General features: G+C 38.6%; 1 protein-coding gene across 20 annotated transcripts in view; it reads left to right on the top strand.

Moving 5' to 3' along the window:
• foxp1b (forkhead box P1b) overlaps positions 1 to 22,848 on the top strand; it is a 478,263-nt gene that overhangs the window by 279,135 nt on the left and 176,280 nt on the right. For all 20 annotated transcript variants that reach the window (XR_011962055.1, XM_072582560.1, XM_072582559.1 and 17 more), the window contains one exon: positions 2,675 to 2,764. Coding sequence is in view for 18 of the 20 variants with exons in the window: in XM_072582560.1 (XP_072438661.1) it covers positions 2,675 to 2,764 (90 nt within the window). In the remaining 2 variants the exon portion in view is untranslated. The remainder of the gene's footprint in view (positions 1 to 2,674; positions 2,765 to 22,848) is intronic.

The raw sequence follows: 22,848 nt of genomic DNA, 5'->3' as shown, positions 1-22,848 counted from the left end.
TAATTTGTTCATTTTGCATACTGTTGAGTTAGGTTATAAGGTTCGCTTCAACTCTAGATTTTGGATCTGTAATTTGTTTTATGCATTCACAGTCAAACCACTAGATGGCACGTCCAACTAGGGAAAATACTAACTGCTGAAAGAACAGACTTCCTGATTACCAAATTAGAAACCAACGTTGGCATCAGATGTTATGGGGAAAGCCTGTGGCCTTCTCACATCCATTTCCAGATGGATGAGAATCTATTTATGACAAGTTGGTGTGAGAAGGTTTAATAAGATAAACTATGTCAGTAATCTTCATAACCAGCATTACAATGTGTCACCTGTGCACTGCAGTTTCTATTTGACCTTTTCAGAATCCCTTGTACATAGATTATCAGTTGGGAGAACAAAACTTCTTTCGTTATGATACAGTGACTTTGCCTTATGCTCCCTCTGCTTTTCTAAGCTGATACACTGCTAATATAATCACTTTCTTGAACTTTAGTACATAGACAGTCAGCTTCATCTAATATATGTCTTTCTTTTGCCATAATACATATTCAGGCAACATGCTGTTACCCCCATTTGTGAGCTTTAGATGCTGCTGTCTGTCAGCCTCTGGTGGTTTATCTCTAGTGTCTGGATTTGCTTTAAGACTTGTACGTCTATCACAGTGGTGTTGCTTTGAATGTGAGATCAAAAGAAGATGAATTCCAGAAAAATTTTCCTTGTATGAAGAAAGGAACAGTCTTGTGTAAACATCCCCATGACAGCTCCCAATGAGTTATTTTACTGGAGCATTAGCACCCAGGATGACAGACAGGCAGAGACTACGTGCAAAATAGCAAATCACTCCCTGTGTGCCAGCAGGCAGTTGCCACAACAGAAATAAGATTTCTAAAGGAATTTTGTTCCATTTTATTGTAAATGTTTGTGTGGCAGCTCATCCTTTTACAAGCTGTCTTTCCTTGGAGTCTTGCAAAGCAGGCATTGGATTTTTTTAAGAGGAGCTGTTTGTATTGAGGCACTCACCTGACAGAAAGCAGCAGTATCATGAATAGAATCAAAGATAAATTTGAGAACAAAGTCAAGATGGCTTATTGCACACTTATGTTTGTCATTTACTTATATGGGCATCGCTACTGTGGAAACAGGCCTTTTTGCTGGCTAAAAAGGGCAGCCTTCCAGTTTATTTTCATTTCAGAGTGCTTCAGCTGCATAGCACTTCCTGTTTATTCAACATCTTTACACCATTCTTCAGCCCCCGCTTTACAGCAACAGCCAAAGAACAACTGCAAGCCAACGGAAATTTAGAGGCATTAAGATCTTTCGGTAAACTTCCCCACTCTGTAATTATTTGTGTCATATCCAGAATTAAATCTGCCAATTAAACTGTCCCAAAGAGCTGAACAGGGGAGTTGTCGAAAGATGCAAATATTATGATTTAACCTTAAATTGATGGCAAATTAGGTCATGCTGATGAATAAGGAAAATGTTACAAAGAATCAAATTTATATTTAATCATTCATTTTGTATGTAAATAATGGAGATGACTGTACAACCAAAAAAAGTCTGCTTACTAGAATCAAATAACAGGTAGTGAAAGAAGAGCCAGTCTGCCAAAGCACACACAATAAATGTTTGCAAAATAAAATTTAACTCCATAAAAGTTGTCTTTTGTGATTAACAGTGGTCAGACGTTTGGAATTGGTCTAAACTATTTGTTTAATAGTAGGGGAGTAATCACATGGGGGAGGGGAATGGAAAGAGTGACTGAATTTATTTACTCAGATGTTATGCTGATGTAGGTGTGGAACTGAAAGTCACTGTGGGAACTGTGGGTTGTTTTTTGTTGGTATCTTCATAGTTCTGATGGTCATCGAATTTCCCAGCTTGTTGGTTTTGTTTATTCTGGACAGTGTATGTTTGATTATTTATCAGAAGGAAAAGGGAGTAGCTGGGCATAAAACTGACTGTGCTAGGTTTTATTTTTCCAGCAGTGTATAGTTTAGTACGTCGCAAATCTTTTAAAACCAGCATTCTATGGTATGATTTCTTTTGCTGAAATCTTGAATTCAGTTCTAATTATTCCCAAGTATCATTGTATTTGTAAGTAACCATTCAATGATCTGACCATTAATTTTCTTTAAATCCAACCGTTTGTATCATTAAGGTTGGCTCTCATGTTTTTTTTTTGATTTGTAAGATATTTTAATATATCCCATTTTATTATTCTCCCACTCACAGCCACGAGGGATTCTTGGGTTTAGCTATTTTGTAACATGCTAGCCAGCTCTTTATAATGCATTGTTCCTTTGGAAAATTTGATATCTACTGACAACCATCCATCAATATAGTCTGAAAATGGAATACTCTTTTCGTGGAGAAAAGAGACAGTGGCATGCAAAATTTTTTGTTGATATACCTTTATGTTGAAGAAAAGCATTGTTTAAGCTTAAAGAGACTTACAGAATGTAATGTGGCATAATTATATGTGGCACTGACATCAATCGAAATAAATTTAATGTATCTATTTTAAAAAAAGGGTGTTAGCTTGTTGGTTTAAGCAGCAAGACAAACCATATGAAGTGCCAGTTGTGGTAACCCTTCTTTGTGTGATGGAGTCGTAAACTGTCCCATTGGGTCCATTTATGGTTAAAAGGTGAATGTTATTCTCTTTTTTATGTAGGCTTTTCAAGTTGCACGACAGCTCCTGCTGCAGCAACAAGCCAGTGGGTTAAAGTCTCCCAAGGGAAATGACAAGCAACCAACCTTACAGGTAAGTGTGTATTTATAGATTATATATAGTGTGTGTCGAATCATTATGGGAAGAATATGTCAGTGTACAACTGCCATGTACCATATTTATTAGAATAATGCAACATAATTAGTATAAAAGATTGATATAAACTCAATCTAATGTTAGGTACTGAGGAAGTGGTTTGTTGTGTTGTTGATATTTTATTTTCCAAGGGAATTTTTAAAATTTGAACTGTTTTGACCACCGATTTGTGCAAATTCAAATCATTTGAAAGAAACAAACCAGCCACAATTCATAGTCAAACTAAGAACGCTGTTATCGAAGACACTTTTATAGTGGATTCTGTTACAGAACCAATGTCAATTCTTATCAAGGTTGGACACCCCCGCACTGAGATCATTATTGATATAGGTTTTAATAATGCATTCAAGAAGAATTAAATGTGTACTATGTTTATTCTAATATTTTCTTAGATCTTTGGTTTTTATATTTTCATCTATACTATATTAATGATTTTTGTTCATTGCATTGTCCCATTCACAATCTACATTGTGAAATGCACTCCACTTGTATGAATTGACCATTTTATTGGCCTCAGTAAAATCATAGACTTTTAAAAAATCTGCATTTCGCTAAGCCCAGTCTAGGATTACAACATTTTATTGATAATGAAAGATCACATCAGCTACTATGCTTTCACTCTTAAGAAAGGCTAAATATCATGTTTCAGTTATATGTTTGGATATTTGTTCTCACTTGAACAATGTGCATCTCCAGTAACCTGTCCTGTTCTCCACTGACATCCGCGCACAATGGGCTGAACTTTCTGGACTAGGCAAGTTTGAGCACAGAGGTGACAGAGTTCAAAGATACAAGTACTGGCTGACTTGCCAAATGCTCCCTATTCTAGACACCACCATTTGTGTTGAAATAGTTTTGGGCTTCATTAGATTCACTAAAGGCCTTGTCAGCCAGGTCAAAGAAGGCTAATTAGGATTTCCCGTTGGCTTCCAACTTCCTGATATGTTAGGAAGCGGTTTGACTGCTTGGAGACATGCAGCCATGGGCTGACAGACCAGGAATACTCTGGACAAACCTCCCTGCATGCCTCAGTGTAGGTAAAGGATAAGGCCATTCTGGAAAGCTCACTCGCAGTGGTGGCCTGGCTGCTTTTTCTCTTCCATAATTAAACTTCTAGGATGAACAGTGAGTGTTACCTCCAGGTTGAAGTATCCTCTTAGTTACTTTGCTGTTGCTGGGTGTTCTTTTCAGGCTTAACAGCATCTGATTGACCCTCCAGCTTTGAGAACTTGCTTGCTACCCTTAGCTGGGCAGGCAGCATGACTCCATACGATTAGGTGAAGCCATTGTCAAAATCCCAAAGAGTGACAGCCTCCTCTCTTCCCCCATCGCCCCCATTCCTCCATCACCATTCAGAGTTTAGAACAAGACCTAACTCCTGTTTACCAACCCTAAAGGTCAGAGATCAGGTAGCTTTCACAGAGACCAGCAGTTGGGCTTGGACCATTCTTAAATTCTCATTGGGTTAACTCTCCAGATCTTTTTTAGGAAGATTAAATTTCATTTATAATCTCTGCACCACTCTCGATAGTGGGAATGATGCATGTTAGGAAAAGATTTTTACTTAAAATCAGATTTCTTATTCAGAGGACTCAAACTTCAGGTTGTCAGCTGCTGAAGGGCTAATATTGAGACTGTTTATGAGTGGGTAGCAAACTTTGAGTGGCTGTTGCAAAATATCTCACATCACTGACAGATGCCATCCTTCACTGAAGCACTGAAAAGAATTAGTAACTTAAGTGACGGCAAAGAAACTTGTCTTTGCAATTAATTGATTGGCACAATTGAAACTGAATTTGGACATTACTTCCCTCCTCCAATACCAGAAGCACCTCACCAGCTGAAACAAGATGATCCATACAAATATTCTGTCAGAAACTATAGCTGCATTCATTTTTGCACACAATGAATTATCTTTGATATCTTTACCACCAGCACCCTCCCACAATCAAGAATGGCAGGAATAGTAATCTTACAAGTTCAGCTCTATCTGTGAAAGTGAGCCGATCATTTAGGGAACGCTTCTGTATTGATTTGCAAAAAAATGTTATTCACAGTAAACTAATAAAATTGTCAATTGTTGAAGGGTGTAGGAATATTCATTCTCTAGCATGAATTGGATCAACAAATTCCTGTTTGGTGGACTGAGTTTTTTGATCCACGTTGACCCGACTTTAGCTTAAAACCTGGGCCTATCTTCCTTTAAGTGAATAAAGTATCATTCATCTTTTGCCATCATTAGTTTTCAAATGTTGCTTGCAGAAATAAATTTGAATGCTCTTTGTGGATTACATGAAGCAGATATTGTGGAAAATGTTATCAGCTTTTCATATTGGAATGCAAAATATTGCCTGGAGATGTATAACATAATTCTCCCAAGTTGATGTACAGCATAACATTTCAAGGAGGGACAAAAGACAAACTAAATGTACTGGGCCGGTCATAAGTGTGCAAATTGCTTACAATTTTCCTCAAATGTCACGTGTAATTATGGACATCCCTTCCCCCATTACTAGGTTTACCCATAGAATCTTACAAAAGAGACTCCCACCTAGCTAATTAACATTATCACTGAAATGGTAGGGTTGAGTCATTAGTTCCATGTGCATTTAATTAGAGGCAGACTGAAATTGGATTTAACTTATTACTTTTCATGGATCACTTTCTTGTCATCACTTCAAATTGGATTGCAGCCCCAGGTAACTAATTATAGGAGCCACAGGATCAAGAGTGAAGAAGAAGGTAATTAGGAACCACAGCGTTGGACCCTTGCTGATAGTCCACTAGTACTGTGGAAAAAATATAGTTTTATTTTGTAGCACTGCTACAAGCAGGGGCATTAAAATTGTGGAAATAATATTCTGCTGTGTCTGGAATCACGGGAAGGCTGCTGCCACCTATTGCGGTTTATGTGATGTGCAGCTGTGTTGAAGATGTTATGTCCACATGGTTCCACAATGAACTTCTTAATGCGTAGTTTAAACAAGTGAAGTCAACATATTGCATGTAGGCATGAGGTAATGCAAGAACTATGTACTCTGAGCCTTTTTCATTTGTGTGAAAACAAAAAAGCTATCAAACAACACTGGGTAGCAGGATGTGGAACAAAATCTCATATTTTGGACTAGGTTACGTGAGAATTGTCTGTACATTGAGACGTAACTGATAACTGTTGTCTGTTTAAAGTACTCTTCATTTGTGTAATTTTCTTACTGAATAGAAAGTGTCTGCTGTTCGAGAATTATAAAACACATGTAAAGGCAGCAGTGAAAACATCATGATGTGATCTTTTCAAGCAGTGCTCATTGTTTCCAGAATAATATTAGTGGATTTAAGAACTAAACTGAGTTCAAAATTAGCCTTCGGTATTGTATAATTTTTCTTTAATGATCAGGAACCCACAAGATTATTTTTTAAAAATCTGAAAACATGTTTCATATTTTAATAATAATTTATGTAAAATCTTTGTGTGGTTTAAAGGGCTTCACATTAAGGTCAAATGGTGTAGTGGTTTTGTCTTTGCTGACTGAATGAAGATCACAGTGGGCAATGAAAGCTGATCTTTCTTCGAAATTGGAGGCTTTTTCTGTTGAGAGCTCAGGGTCCTTTTCCTTTAGTTTATGTAGGCAGTATTTGAACTACTGTGCTGTACACATCATAGCAAAGTCCCAGCATATACACACCAAACGGCTCAAATCTGCAACTCATTACTGCACAGCACTGGAGCCCATCCAGTGGTTAGAATATTTCCTGAAGCCTACAATAACAGCAGTTAGTGCAAGCGCCACACTATAGAAGTGACAATGAGGGGTGGTCTACCCCTGTTGGCGTCCTGCCCAGTGAAGAAAGCTAGTTGAGATAGCAAGACAGTAGGATTGCTGCCATCCATATGTGTCGAACTTGGATGAAGCTGAGGGTTTGTTTAGAAAGAGAGTGCAGTTTAAGCAATGCAACAGCATCAGTCTGCTCCATTTCTTGCTTCTGGAGTGTAGACCTTAGTTCACAAATATGTATTTTTATGATTTCTCTCAAGTGCTATGCATAGCTTTTTTTTTAAATGACTTATGTTGATTATTATGGATATACAGTTACTTTGCAAAGCCTGCATACATTTTCACAATTATATGAGACCAGTAAAGATTGGGGACTTAAAAAATGTTTTTCTGTCAGAAATAATTTGCTACATATATCAGATATTAGAAACAGATTTTAGAAGGTCTGTCTGAATTAAAGAGATTTTATTGTTTGTATGTTTTCTTTTAGAATTATGGACAATCAATGAAGTTATGGTTTGTCCCCTTCCCCAAACCTTCCCATCTCTAACTAGAGGTGTAAATTAAGTTTTTGCCCTTTCTGAGCTATTTTGATGTTTGTGTTAACAGCTGTTGTCCATTACATAAACAGACTGGGGAAAGGGTGTGGTTCACATCTGTATGTTTTGCCATTTTGAAAGCTTTAGGATTTTTCCTGAGACTTTCGAATTATGTCACTCAAAGTAAGGCTATTTTAATAAAAATGATTAACATTGGAGAATCTTAGGTCTGCAAATTTTTGTCTGCAAAAACACATTTCTGCATCTTTTGCACATTTCTGTTCCCTCATTTACAGCTAAAATTGGACAGCAATAAAGCACAGAGTTGCTGTCGCTAAATGATCACAGTTGCCCTGTGACTTGTGAATGAAGTTCCCATTGGAAAGGAGATTTTTGATAAAGTGCTTTATTATTGTTTTGTGACAGGTTAGGATTATCCAGAAGTGTGAGCAATGTATTGTTTTCATTATCTTTCACAATGATGTAAAATAGGAACTATTGATCTTGAAGCACATTGTATGATTTAATACCTGGGATTTTCATGGACATAGGAACATAAGAACAGATGAAATATGAACAGGAGTAAGGCACTCTGAGCCTGTTCTACCATTTGCTGATCTGATGTGTCCACATTCCTGCCTGCCGCAATAACATTCCACACCCATTCTTATCAAGAATCTATCTACCTTTGTCTTAAAAAATTTCAAATACTCTACCTCCACTGTTTGAGGAAGAGACTTATGACACCCTGTGAGAAACCTGAAATGGTTGCCCTTTATTTTTAAACAATGATCCCTTGTTCTAGATTATCTAGATTATAGCGAACACACCCATTCCACACTCACATTGCTAAGACCGCTCAAGATTTTTATATTTCAACCAGGATGCCTCTTCTAAATTTCAGCAAATATAACACTAGCCTGTCCAATCTTTACTCATAAAATAACCTTCTTAATTCAAGGTGTTAATTCATTAACCCTTCTGTCAACTGTTTCCAATATATTTACATGTCCTTTAAATAAGAAGGCCAGTACGGTACACAGTATTTCAGATGTGGTTTCACCATTACCTTGAAGCATAACGTCCCTACTTTTGTTTTCAACTCCTCGCATGATAAAACAATTTTATAAAACTTGGTAATTAGTTACTATATCCCAACCTTCTGTAATTCATGAATTAGATCACCCAGATCCCTCTGCATTTCATAGCTCTGCAATCTCTCACCAGATAATTTGCTTATTTTTGGATCCTTTCTACCAAAATGGATAATTTCAATTTTCACACACAGTATTCCAACTATCAAATCTTTGGCCACTTAGCTGACCTATCTACAGCCCACTGTGGTCTCCTTATGCACTCTTCACAACTTACTTTCCTAACTATACTTGTGTGTGTTCAGCAAACTTAGCAACCATACATTTGTTTTTTTCATCCAAATCATTTACATAAAAGTGTTTAAAAGGTTGAGTACCAGCACTGATTTATGTGGTAGATTTTGCCAATCAGAAACTGCCTCATTTATACCTGCTTGCTTTCCTGATAGCCAACCAATCTTCTGTCTATACCAAGACCATGGGTTTTTGTTTTCCACAAAAACCTTTGATCTGATACCTTATCAAATGCCTTCTGGAAATCTATGTAAGCACAATCACTGGTTCTCCCTTATCCATAGCACATGTTGTTCAGAGAACTCCAATAAATTGGTTAAGCATGAACTTCCCTTCACAAAACCTTCATTCTGGACTATTACCTTGAAATTTTATAAGTTTCGGCTATAGCATGTTTAATAATAGCTTCTACCAATTTCCCTAAGACTGTTTTTCAACTAACTGGCCCATAGATCCTTGTGTTCTGTCTCCCTTCCTTTTTGAGTAAAAGAGTCAGATTTACCATTTTCCAATTCAACAGAACCTTCCCCGACTCTACAAAATACTCAAAATTTAAAACCAACACTGTAGCAGACACTGAAAACAGCAAGTGCTGGAAATCAAGGCAGGTAAGGCAGCATCCATAAAGAGAGAGCAACCTAACATTTCAAGTTTAGATGACTGTTGATGAGTTCTGTTGAAGAATCATCTTAGCTTGCTCTCTCTCCACAGAAGCTGCCATCCCACTGTGATTTCCAGCACTTTTTGTTTTAAGTACAGACTCCAGTATCTGAAGTAATTTGCTCTTACCATATTAGACACACTGCATTTAAGACTTTAGGAGGAAGTCCATCAGAATCACAGATTTATCAGTCTGCAGCTTCAACAGTTTGTTCAATATCCAATTTCATGATTATCGTAATTTTATTGAATTCTTACCTCCTTTTTTGTTTGCTGATTCATTGCTATTTTGGGGGTGTTACTTTTACCTTCAGTAGCGAAGATCACTGCAAAAATCCTGTTCAGTTTTTCTGCCATTATCTAATTTTCCATTATTAATTTCCCAAAATCACGTTTATATGGCATCAATGCTCACTTTGTTAACTCTTTTTTTTATAAATACCTATAAACGTTTACTATCTGTTGAAATATTCCTAGCTAGCTTTCTCTTATACTCCATTTTCCCATCGTTATTGATCTTTTTGTAATTTTATTTGCTTTTTTAGATGTTCTGTCTAATCTTCTGATCTGCCACCCATCTTTGTGCAAATATGTGATTTCTCCTCAATTTGAAATTCTTCAGTAAATGAGGCATTGTGGGTTTGCCAATGGAATGTTTCTTTCTGGTTGGAATGTATCTATTCTCGATATTCTTAAGTGTTCCCTTAAATGTTTGTTGCAGCATCTTTATTGTCTGGATTTCTTAACAGAGTTTGCCAGTTTAACTTCAGCTAGCTCTGCTTGCGTACTGCCATGCAATTCTTTAGGTTTTAAACACTAATCTTAGATCCACTTTTCTCTCCCTCAAACTGAACATAAAATTCAGTCATATCATGATTGCTGTTACTTAGGATCGCCTTCAGTATGAGGCCATGAATTAATGAATTATCAGTTCGAGATAGTTCTGAAGCCAAGCAGAAATCAAGCTATCTGTTTTAAAAGAACTGTCCCTCATACACTCTATGAACTCCTTAGCAGGGCCAATCTTTGCCCATCTTTTCCAATCTATATTCTAACTCCAATTGTACCTTTCTCACAATCTGTCTCTGTTTCTTCCTTTGTACTACATCATGCTATGTGATTTCTCTCGGAGGGTCTGTGTACCACTCCCACAGTGACTTCTTGCCTTTACCATCCCTCATCTCTACTCAAACTGCTTCTACATTTTGATTATTTGAACTGATCTCATCCCTCTTGATTGTGCAGATACTATGGTTAATCAACACAGCTGTTCCCTCACCAGTTTCTATCTTTCATTCCACTATAAATACCATAAACCCTTCAATATTCTGGTCCCAATCTGTATTAGCCTGTGTTAGCCTGCAGCAATGATTATCCAGTCGTACTTCTATTTATGCCATCAGTTCATCTGTTTTGTTTCACATGGTATGTGCATTCAAGTGTAGAGCCTTTAGCTTTGTCCTATGTTATTTTTGTGAGGCTGAATTTTCCAATGACCTGAACAATGTGAATTATGGTGAGTCAGTTGGTAAAATAAAGCAGAAATGGACAAATGATGCTCTTGTGTTGAGGAAAAACATGTCCGATTTTCTGCTGGACCTTGTAACAGCCAGATGAGAATTTTGTTAGTGAGCACCAAGGGATGATGATTCATGCATTTGCATCTCTTTATTCCTTAATTGTGCCTCGTTTATATTTAGATAGCTCTTTTCCAGGCAGTGGACAGAAACTAGATGGCAACCGTTCTCAACGTGAAAGTCTGAGCAGGCAGTTGGTAGGTGCAGTTGGTTGGCATCTTTTCCAGGCCCCTATTTTGGACATCTTTCCCATTCACATCAGGTCACATACTCCATCATCAGCGATCGCCTGCACCTGCCACCCGTGGAGGTTAGCACAGGCAAAACACCAGCCTCACTAAATCATCATGGCATATTTGCTGCTCACTTATAACACGATTCAACACTTCAGTGCTGTATTTTAGAGCCCAGCAACACCTTCCATTATTGTGCTGCTGCCAGACAGCTCAGTGCACAGGGACAGGCATCTATTTCATACAAAGGAACTCTGGTCTCTTAGCTTGCCTTTTTGGTGCAGTCATATTGTGTTTACATGGGTGCTTGCAACATCTCTGCCATGCTTTGCGTTGCCTTTTGGCACAGACAGAAAACCAGGCAACTCGTCATGTTTGATAGCGATGACCAGTCAAGGTGGCCTACTGTCACTTACGAGCTGGTCTGTTGTAAGCCAGCAAATGTGGCAAGACCCATTAAGGGAAGATACTGCTTGGAATATTGAGAGTGATAGGCCATCAGCCTTAGTGGGAGATTGGTGCAGTGTTGGGGACAGAGTGAGTGTAAAGTAGCAAAAGGAAGATGGTCGCACTCACCCTTATGGAGTGCCAATGATCATTAATCTTCTAGCACCATTGCTGCACATTCCCTCAGCCTATGGATGCTGCCCTGACCCAGGTAGCTACTTCAGACCTAGCTGGCAATGTTTTGACGTAGTACGCAGCATGGATTTAAATCTGGTGCTCAGGGTATGAATGCCAGAAAATCCAGGCATTGGTCAACATTTGGTGCTATTGAGGGCAAGATAACATGAGAGTGGCACCACAGAGGCAGGATGCTTACATTATAAGGTGAACAGTGCAAAAGCTGTGTTTTTTTAAGAAATGGGGCTAACCGAGGGAAAACCTTCAAGAGTCTCTTCAAAATTGCCTGAACTGATTTTTGGAAAAATTCAGCCCAAAGACTGTAAGATGTTGATTTGCTCCTAGACTTATCTCTATTCCTTCCTGGCATGGTCTGTCTATAATTACACATAGTAACACCATTCTCTCATATCTCTTTGTTTTGGTTTAACACAGCTTCCCACACTTGATTCCTTCATAGAATCATAGCTTGCTTCAAACTGTATAGATTCTATTTGGCCCGAGTCCATACCAGCCTTCCAAAGAGCATCCTACCCAGAACCACCCTCCTACTCTATCCCTGTAACCCTGCATTTCCAAAACCTGGACACTGGAAAATTTAGTATGGCAAATCCATCTAACCTGCACATTCTTGATCCCCTATAAAAATCCTTCTCTACTGCTCTAGTTATTCAATCCTTCAGAACACCCGTCACAGAGGACTGAGATGCTTTTTTAAAAAGAAATTAACCAAAAATGTCATATTAAAATTGCCACAAGAATCACCTGATATGGATGGAACCCACGTGGATTAGACAAGGGCAGCTTGTACTGAAGTTACATTTTCCCCAGACAAGGAAACTAGTCAACTCTTTCTCTGGGGTGGGGCATGAAAACAGCCTGATGACCTATCTAACTTGCACCATCATGAGAATAATCATATGTTGGAGATGAAATTTCAAGTAGAATTTTGGAAAAAGTCAGTGGAGATGATTTTTGCAGAACTGAACCAAGCTAAAAAAGGCTCTCTCTATCTCTCTCCCAGGAGTAGAAGCCTGTTGACCACAGCAACTGTAAAGAAACACCATGTAAGTGAGATATTAAAAGATAGCCTTAATGTTCACTACCACCGGTGGTTCCAGAAATCAGTTCACAAATGGAGGTCTCAAGGTGAACGTTTATGCCTTAAGGAGACCCAAAAGGCTCTAGACTACATATTCTTTTATCCTCCTTTGTACTTAATACTATGTCCTTTTTACTTGGTACTGGTGTTTTCGTGTGCGTGTGTCTTTATTATTTTTCTTGGCGTTAGCAAGTAACAAACTTACTCTGTTTAAATTGAAGAAATCCTTGTGATTGGCCCCTTACTGTTACTGTAAAATTTAATTAACTACATTTTCCTTGGTGGGGGATGTAACCACGTGCAAAAAAAAGCCTTAAACCTTTATCCTGAGCAAACAGGGAGGTCAAATAAAGGGGAGCCAAATCAGCATGCTCACCTGATTGTGACATATCTTTTAATTGAGGGAAATTTCAAAAGGATGCATCAGTGTTTGCATTAAAAAGGACAGATTAAAAAGGCTTAAGAAGAAGTCCATGTGAAGTTCCACACTTAGAAATAAGAATTTCTCCCACCTGTACCAAAACCAGGAACAAAAAGCTGTTTTGCCTGGAACAGTATTTGTTAAAGAAAACAGCTGTCCATGAGAGCAGAACATCTCCATTGCCATTTGCAAATGTCAGGTGGGTCCACTTACATAAACATAAGCAGAACCCTTTTAAAATGCAGCAATCAAAAATGGAGAGGAATTATAAACTTAAACAACCTTACCCAAATATGTCTGTTGTCATGTGTGTGTTGCTGAGGGAATTGAGGCAGAATGCTTAAATCTTAAAGTGGAATTCCCAACCCAAATCTATTAACTTTCTCACAATGGCTTTAATTCCCAACACAAACCTTCTATTAACTTTCTTGCAATGGGTTTTAACTAAGGTGCAGTGTTGAATGAGCAGCTGACAGGCAGCTTGGCGCTTTAATTGTTTAACAAGCATATGAAGAAGGAACAAGAGTAGGCTGCTTGGCTCTTTGAGCATGCTGTACCATTCAATAAGTTTATGACTGAACTGATTTTAAAAACCTCAACTCGACATTCCTGTATATCCCCGATAATCTTTCATCCCCTTGGTAATGAAGAAACTATCTACCTCTGCCTTAAAAAAAAGATTTTGCATCCACTGCCTTTTCAGGGCAGGAATTCCAAAGACTCTCAATCCTCGGAGAGAAAAAGAAGCTTCCTATCTCTTTTTAAGTTATTCCCCCTCTTCTACCCACCACCTCTTCTCCTCTCCCCGCCCACCCTTTTTTCTTTAAACTTTGACAACTATTGTGAACTATTTTCACCGAGATTTCAAGCTCATTTTTTAAATTCAGTTTTTCCACTTTGATAGAATGGCTAAGCTTCCTGGATCCATGTTGCCACATTCAGGTGACATAGCAGATCAATAACATCTACTTCCTTGATCTATTCTGCGTGTCTTAACAATACTTGAATAAGGCACCCCCACTCTTCCCCAACACTGTATGCCATTGCTGTACTGTAACTTGCTCAGAGTCTGGTCTGACAGCCAAGCCAGGGACTCCTGGTTGCATTAGGCCCAGCATGGGCACTCCCGCTGTTGGTGACGTGGCGTCTCCAGTGGTGGCAGCAAAGTATGCCCAGAGTGGGGACTCCAGATTATCGGCGAGACAGCAGCAAAGCCAGAGACTTCTGGTTGCAGGCTGAGTATGGGACCTGGCATCGGCGAGGTGGGTGTCACGGTGAAAAGGTGGCACCTGAAGAGTGGTGACTCCGATGTTGTTGGGTCTGGCACAAGTGGCAGTAATGAAGTGGAGGAGGGCTGGCAGTGCAGGTGGCATTGGTGAGCTGGCTCAGGACTCAATTGCAGAGGCGGTAGAATGAAGATAAACCTTCTTTCAGTTTTATTCTTAAGTATTCAAAAGGGTGCCGTATTGTGGTGACAGTTGAAGCTTTTCATTGTATTTTACTGTATTACTCACTGTTAGTAACAAATCATTCAAATCAAATACATTTAGCTATAATATACATTTACTACAACTAAACAGGAAGTGATACTTTTCTTCTATCTTTATGACATCTGTTTTCCTGCACTTTTAGTTTCTGGTCACAGCTGATTTATCCAGAGAAAGTATGTGTGTGATATTGTTCCTCAAGTAAGTGGGGGAGAAGGTTGATGTGAACTCACTATCTAGATCTCTTAGCACTGGTGGAGAAGTAATAATAACTTCAGTGTTCACTTCAGAATCTAGCACCCATATTGTGACACAGTTCTCCATGATGCTGTTGATGGGGTTGATTGCCCAATGGCATTCTGTAAGAGTAAGCTAAGAGTAATTGACTATTCAATCCCCTCGGCTTGTTCCATCTTCAGTCAAGACTTTTGTTCATTTATAGTTTACCTCCATTTACCCGCCTTTGTCTCATTGCTTCTAGAGCTTTGAATTTTTCAGGCATCAAAAATTACTATTAGAATGAGTCAAATGCAGTTGAGGAAAATAAAATTTTTACATGAAAATAGTGCAAAGGGAATTTGAGAAAGAAAACTGGAGAGAAGGGACAAAATTGACAAATTTGAACATTTATGTATTTTAACTTTATTTAAGTTGTGTAAGGTTATTACATTAATAAAGTTACAGCTGACATTTAACCAGCAATGGTTTATTCTGTATTTGTTTATTTTCAGGATTTAAAAAAAAATTAAAACAAATGCATATTTTGGAATTATTCAGTTTTAAATGTTTACAACAACAACTTGTACTTACACAAAATTTACAGCATAGTAATTCATTTGATTATACAGAGGACAAGGAAAAATGAATGGCAAGTTAAAAAAGGAGCTGTTAGGTGTGTCTTCAAAGGTTTGGTCACATACTAGGGTTTTAAGGATGATCTTAACACAGGAGAGTGAGACAGAGAGGTGTAGGGCTTTAGAGACAGAATTCCAATCTGTAAGGTATCGGTAGCTGATACTGATAACCCTCAATTAATTTGCACAGTTTGGGATAACTGTTCCAAGTAGTCTTAAAAAAAATTGAAAATTCTTAGGATAATACTTTACTCATATATATCAATCACTCTTAGAACTAGTGAATTGTTAGTTACTAGGCCAATGTTTGTGAGGGTGAGAACAGAGACCATTAAGTTCAAAACTAAAAATGCATTTTATTGTATGTTGTCACAATCATACAGTTAAGTGAGTTTCACCTTGATCATATTTTTAACAGTGAATGTTTGACGGAAATGAATGAAAAGAAATATTGTTTGAGTAACTTAACATTTCAACAAATAAATAAATTCAAAATACACATGCTGACGATCTGAGCAAAAAACAAAGTGCTGGAGAAACATAGCAGATCTGGCAGCATCTTCTGGAGAGACAGAAGAGTTAAATTTTGAATTTGGCATGCCTCTTCTTTGCATCAATACTGTCACATGAGATTCAAAACAGTGCCTCTGTTTCTCTCTCCACAGATGCAGCCAGATCTGCGTTCATTCAGCACTTTCCGCTTTTATAATGTTTAAACAAGATGTGCTTGGCCTATAAATTTCCTCAGGTTGTGGCCACATGACTGCTGTATCTCTGGCAATAGTTTGACATAAATTAGGTTGGTTTCCACCAGACTTACAGTCAAATTATGGAGATGGAGCAAGGAGCAACACTGAGGAAATTCCAGACTTGCAGCCTCAAATTTAACTTAATGCCAGAATGGAATGCTTTGAGTTTGAACGCTCAGTTTACATGCCATTCAATTTTTGGCTTCATTGAATTCAATGGAGTGTGAAATCATATTGGTGTAAATCAAGCTCCCACCTACATCTTTTTCCCAGATGTTTTGGACTAAAATTGGTTCATCGGTCTTTTCATATGCGTGGTGAATTGGAATCTACATAAGCAGTCCCTTTTTCATTTACTGTTATGTAGTATTGTGACAAAACCACTTATTTGCTTTTAAATTCAGACCTCCACTAAAGTTTTTATGTGCCGCTAGGAGGCATACTGCCTTCTCTCCTCCAAGTTTATTCAGGAATTTCCCAAATGGGTACAACCGAGTTTTCTCACTTGACACAATTTACACTTGATCAGATACTGTAGTACAGTTAGATTACTGAACTGACAATCCAGAGAATGAGAGTTCATTTCCACCATGGCAGTTTCAGAGCTGTTAGATCCTGTAGGAACCAACTAGTTCACTGAGTGCAAAATCATCTTTAGCCAAATCTGTCAAGATACAGATTCTTCTCAGTACCCACTTGACTTTCCCACTGTCACCATGCCTGTTTTTAGCTTCACTGTACTTGAATCTTTTAGCTTCCCTCCCCTTGACATCAAGAAATGACTAAGTACATTGAATACAGCAAAACTTGTCGCAGACATTGCTGCATCTCTAACCAAACTGTTCCCATATAACAAAAACACTGAACCAACTTTCAGGTACTTCCTGTCCTCAAAAAAAACAAAGCAAATCTCACTCAAATAATTATTACCCTTTTCTACCCAGTCTACTCTGAATTGTTAGCAAAATGATATGAGGAGTTGTCAATAGCATTATCAAATGAGAGTTAATTATCAACAATCTGCTTAGTTCAGTTCTGTCAGCTACACCCAACACAAAGATTTCATTACAGTCTTCATCCAAACATGGATATAACCAGGCAAATTAACTCAGTGACGTGAGAGGGCCTTCTTTTAACATGATGCAGCATTCAACAAAGTGTAAGCCTGAAGAGTCTTGAGTAAAACTGAACTCAGTGGTGATGATGGGGTAAACTCTGCATTGTCTAGCATCATACCAGATACGTGAATAGGCTTTGGTCATTGGAGAACAACCATTTTAACAGCATTGGATTTTCTCCAGGCAGTGTCCTTGACCTGACTATCTTCAACTGCGTTATCAATAATTGTTCATTGCAAGATCTAACCTGGATTTGTCTACTAATGTTTGCTGTGTTCAGTTCTGTTTATAGTTCTTCAAGCAATGAAACCTTCCAGTAATTAAATCTCAACAAGATTCTGGAAATTGGCTAATGACTGGCAAGTACAGTATCCACCATGAAACTTCCAGCAATAATCATAAAAAGCAAGAAAGAGTATAACCATCTCCCAATGACATTTAGCAATATTCTCAATACTGAGTCTTGTATTATCCAAATTCTAGGAGCATTATTCACTGTGGGCACAATTGGTTCAGCCATACGAATACCAATGCTATTCGGAGAGATCGTAGGCTGGCAGTTTTTATTGTGAATTGGTGACTTTCTGACACCTAAAGTCTCTTCACCACCTGCAAAATAAAATCAGGAACTTCCAAAACAAGAGTTTTAAATTGTAGTCATTATCTTATGCCACCTCTCGGGAAAATGGACGCAGGAATGTTAAGTGAACAAAGAATTGTAATATTCCTCCAGTGAAACATCCGGCTGGCCCTATCTAAGCTCTCACAGAAAGAATGACCACTTCTGTGAAATACTGGAAAGGTCAACCAGCTCTTTGGATATGTGCCACAGCATGAATCAGTGCCTTAGGGATTGTAGACTCCAGTCCCACTGAACCCAGGAATTTGCTTGGGGCTCTCCTGATTGGTTACTTTAGATGTGGTGAGAGATTGGTATAAACCACAGAAACGTACATCTACAAAATGCCCATTGAAATTAGAGCAACTGATTGGGTGAACGTCTGAAAAAATTTCCAGCAAAAACATGAGTTAATAGTATGACAGTAAGGGAGCTTGTCATTTTCCAAGACACAGTCTTTCAGACCAAGGATCCTTGTGTTTAGTTGTATAAACATAAAAGATGCCTTTACAATTTGTTTGTAGAAATCAGAGAGGTTGCCCACTGACTTTGCAAAGATCTTTATTCCTTATTCAACATCACCAAATCGGTAAACAGACATATATCTCCATGCTGTTTGCTGGTTAGGGGCAATTGGCTATTTTCCTAACAAACAATAATGACTACAGTGGAAAATAATTAATTAGCTGTGAAATACTTGGGGACATTCTGAGGGAATATAAGGTTCTTTCTTTCAATTGAGGAGTGGGGCAAGTTATAGTTGATTGAATTGTCATTAGATGTCCCGTTTTGAAAATAATCTGTGTTAAAATGCGACTGCTAACTGCCTTAAGACTCAGGTTTTTGAATAATGATTATTTGCAAATTTGCTGATCCTAGTTTTGACTGTAGCCCTGGGAGGTTTGCAAGAGCAACCAAGAAACCATCCAGTTTTCCCCAGTTTCTGATTTCTGCTCAGTACTTCCCTCCTGATAGCATGATTAATGGAAGGAAACCCCTGAGTTGGTTACCATGTGGGTTGGTTAGCTCATTTGATTGCACCACTGGTTTTCGATGCAGTGAAGGTTCACTTCATCTTCTCAGCCTCACCTCTTATCTGAGGCATGCTGACCATCAGGCTAAACCACCACTGGTCCTTTCTGTCTGATGAGAGAGCAGCCCTATGATCCTCTGGGATTATGGTGACTTTACCTTTTAGTATAAAGCATGTTCAGGCATAAAACCCATATGGTACAAAATCCAACACCCAAGAATAAAATAACTGATTCTAAAATATATTCAAATCTGATAGTTTATATCAAATTGCAAAGAGGAATGGTTAAGTCTGTAAGACAATATCTAAACTTGGAAGTGATTTAATGAGAGGTTTTGTAAATTTAGTGCCTTTTGCATCTCAACCTTCTGTGCCAATTTCTCTCCTCACATTAGAGCTTTGTCTTTTATGCTCTGATATGGTTCTGAAGACATGGCTCTCACTTCTTCATCAATTCATGAGTGAATACTGACAGGCAAATTTTAAAGGATATTTATCAGAGGAGTCATAGCTGAACCTAGCCTATTCCCGCTGATAATCCACATGGGTTATTTTCTTCTAACAATTAGGTAATCACACTCAAGATACTAGAACTATGGCAAAACTTCCTCTTGTTAGAAGTATGGGGGGAAGTGACCAAGGTTGCTTGTAATGTCTTTGCTGTAATCTTGGTTGAGAACATCAAACTTAGCATTGTCTTGATCTGTATGGCTCAGTTACACATTGGCTAAGCTTTCAGGGGAGTTGAATTTAATCATGATGAACTTAAATGTGTGCTGCACTGTTCTTGGTTTTCCATCATAAAGTAAATTAACCCATTATTAAGTTTTGATTGAACAATATGAAGGCTTTGCTTTGTGTGCCATTACTTGAGCGATCTGTAATTGAAACAAACAAAACAAAAAAATTTAATCAGGCCATTAATTTTTCATACTTGGCAGCAGTTCAAAAAGCCTAATGAAATAATGTTAGCAGCATTTAGCTAATGTAAAATGCAAGGGTTTAAATTTGATCCCCCCCCCACCCTGCCAGAAGACAGGTCCAAGCATCATGATGCACAGTTAACCAGTGCCATAGACTGCAGTGCAGACAAAGACAAAAGTTGTACTATTTTATACCACTGCATATCCAGCCAGTATTAGCTATGCTGTTGGTTGGCTTGGTGCCTAAGCAGGAGGTCAGTACTGTGTGTAGCTAATGCTGATTTGAACAAGCCTGCAAGCTTCATTGTAGCATGAGCAGTGATGGAAGTACTTTGAGCTGCATCTGACCTGGAGATGACAGGAGAATGGCACACACACAAGCAGGCTCCTTCCTGGAGGTTTTGCAAAGTGAGAATTTTTTTTGTTTTTGTAGCAGAAGATCTTCCAGCCACAAATATGTAAAGCATAGGCAGCATATTGCTTGAAGGCCAAAGCCAGGATTCAGGTCTTGAGGATCTGGATACAATGCCTCCCGACACTGAATGGCCTCACATAAGCAGTTAAAGTCAATGGATGCATTTTCAAGTGCTGTATCTTGCCACCTGCTCCAGTCATTGTTCAATTCACTCCTCAATCAGTTTACCAACAATCTCTGCTAAAACTTATTATTAACTAGCATTCATATACTTCACTAGAATTCTAAGTTGGTACTAAATCACAGTCGCACTCACATTCACAACATAATGCACTGCCTTTCTCTACCCTCTTCTCCCCCCATTTTTCAAAAATGGAAGTTACCACAGTGAAGTAGATTGAATAATAATTATTGACACAGTCACACTATCTTTCTAGACAAGGTGATGTATAAACTGGAGATAGCAGATGTACCTGTTTGGTTTTATTTCGAAGGAAAGAGATGGTAATGACTTGTTAGAATATTTATTGCTGAGACCATGGACAGCAGAAGGGCTGAAATAACTGAAAGTGGGGACATCTTCATATTTCATTCTACCTCTCATATCCTGCACCTCCGATCCCACAGACACTTTGATTTAGAAGTTACAGATGATAGAAGCATGCCTATCCTACTTTCTCCTTTTTCCAATTTTATTTATGTGCCTGTTTGTTCCTATTAGATGCCTGAAAAGTGGTGGCTTTTCCTCCATCAGCAGTGGAGGAATAACAAGGCAATAGTGATGATAAAGATCTAAATGTCCACATAACTTTTGCACAACAGCCACTCCGAAACTGGCACTGTCTCTAATGAAGAGGATGATTTTGATTTGGGAGCTGCACACGCAAGATAGTTTGGTTTTGGCTACAAATAGGGCAGGAGCAAGGATATTGCTTGTGCCAACTCACTGGAGGATGAGGCCACACAAAATCTGTTGAAACCCTGAGTGGGAGTACAAGGCCAGGCAAAGGCGCCCACGATACTTGTCATTATGCGCAAGAGATTTTTTTTTGCCTTTCCTATACAACTTGAAATTATATGAGTAGAAGGTTCATTTTATCGTGGTTTTTAATTCTCATATTTTAGTCACAAACAGATGCTGTGAGTTTGGGCATAAAAAAGGTAACCTGTGGATCACTTGGTTAATTGGGAATTGGAATTGTTTTTATTGCTGTTAATTTTGGATAGTTCTTTATGGGCAGGCCAGAGAGAGAAAGGGCCACTCTAGATTTCTTTCATTCTTCTTCTTTCTTCTGGTTAGCCTCCTCCACTTGCATTGTTGCCAAGGGCTGTCCCTTTATGGTGGGAGGCTCTGCAGCATGCAGCAGAATTGAATGGATCCAGGCCAGGTGGTGAAATAGGTACCAAGATCATTGTTTTCCTTAGTAGTATATTCATTCACAGAATGCATCCTCACCGTTCACAACCTCCTAATACTATCCCAGTGTGTTACTTGTGATTCTCTTTGTACTGTTTGAAACTGAATCTCTTTACATGTGATCCTAGTCCTTAACCAATGCCCATTGCTTCAATATATTTAACAACGTAGTCAATAATCATTCCCAGAGCAGGATTTTTACACCTTCTTTACTGGGACGTAGTTGTTGCTGGCAAGGCCAGCATTTGCTGACAATCCCAGATTATCCTTGGAATGAGTAGCCATTTCAGCTATGTTAAGAGTCAACACATTGTTGTGGGTCTGGAGTCCCATGTATGCTCGACTGGGGAGGACGGCAGATCTCCTTACCGAGAGGCAAACCAAGTTGGTTTTTAACAACAATTAATGATAGCTCCTCGTATTGTTTTAAGGATAGAGAGTCATACAGCATGGAAACAGACCCTTCGGTCTAACTCATCCATGCCAACCAGACATCTCAATCTGACCTAGTCCCGTTTACCAACATTTGGCTCTTATCTGTATTCCTGTTCATATACCCATCCAGATGCCTTTTAAATATTGTAATTCTACCTTTCTCCACCATTCCCTCTGGCAGCACGTTCAATACACACACCACACTCTGCATGAAAAGTTACCCTTCAGGTCCTTTTTAAATCTTTTCCTTCTCACCTTAAACCTTTGCCCTCTAGTTTTGGACTCCCCCACTCTAGGAGAAAGATGTTGGCTATTATGCATCTCATGATTTCCTATACCTCTATAAGGTCAGCCCTCAGCCTCTGTTGTTATTCACCCCAGTCTATTCAGCCTCTCCTAGTTCAATCTTCCAGTCCTGGCAACATCACTGTAAATCCTTTCTGCATCCTCTCAAGTTTAAAAGCGTCCTTCCTATAGATCAGAATTGTATGCCGTATTCCAAAAGTGGCCTCACTAATGTCCTATACAACCACAACATAACATCCCAACTCATATACTCAGCGTTATGACCATTGAAGGCAAGCATGCAAAATGCCTTCTTCACCACCCTGGCTACCTGTAACTCCACTTTAAAGGAACTATTTCACTGCCGAG

The sequence above is a fragment of the Chiloscyllium punctatum genome, chromosome 12 (genome assembly GCF_047496795.1).
Source record: "Chiloscyllium punctatum isolate Juve2018m chromosome 12, sChiPun1.3, whole genome shotgun sequence".
Classification (NCBI taxonomy): domain Eukaryota; kingdom Metazoa; phylum Chordata; class Chondrichthyes; order Orectolobiformes; family Hemiscylliidae; genus Chiloscyllium; species Chiloscyllium punctatum.
Note: the sequence above shows the minus strand (reverse complement) of the source record. Positions and strands in the feature narration are given on the sequence as shown.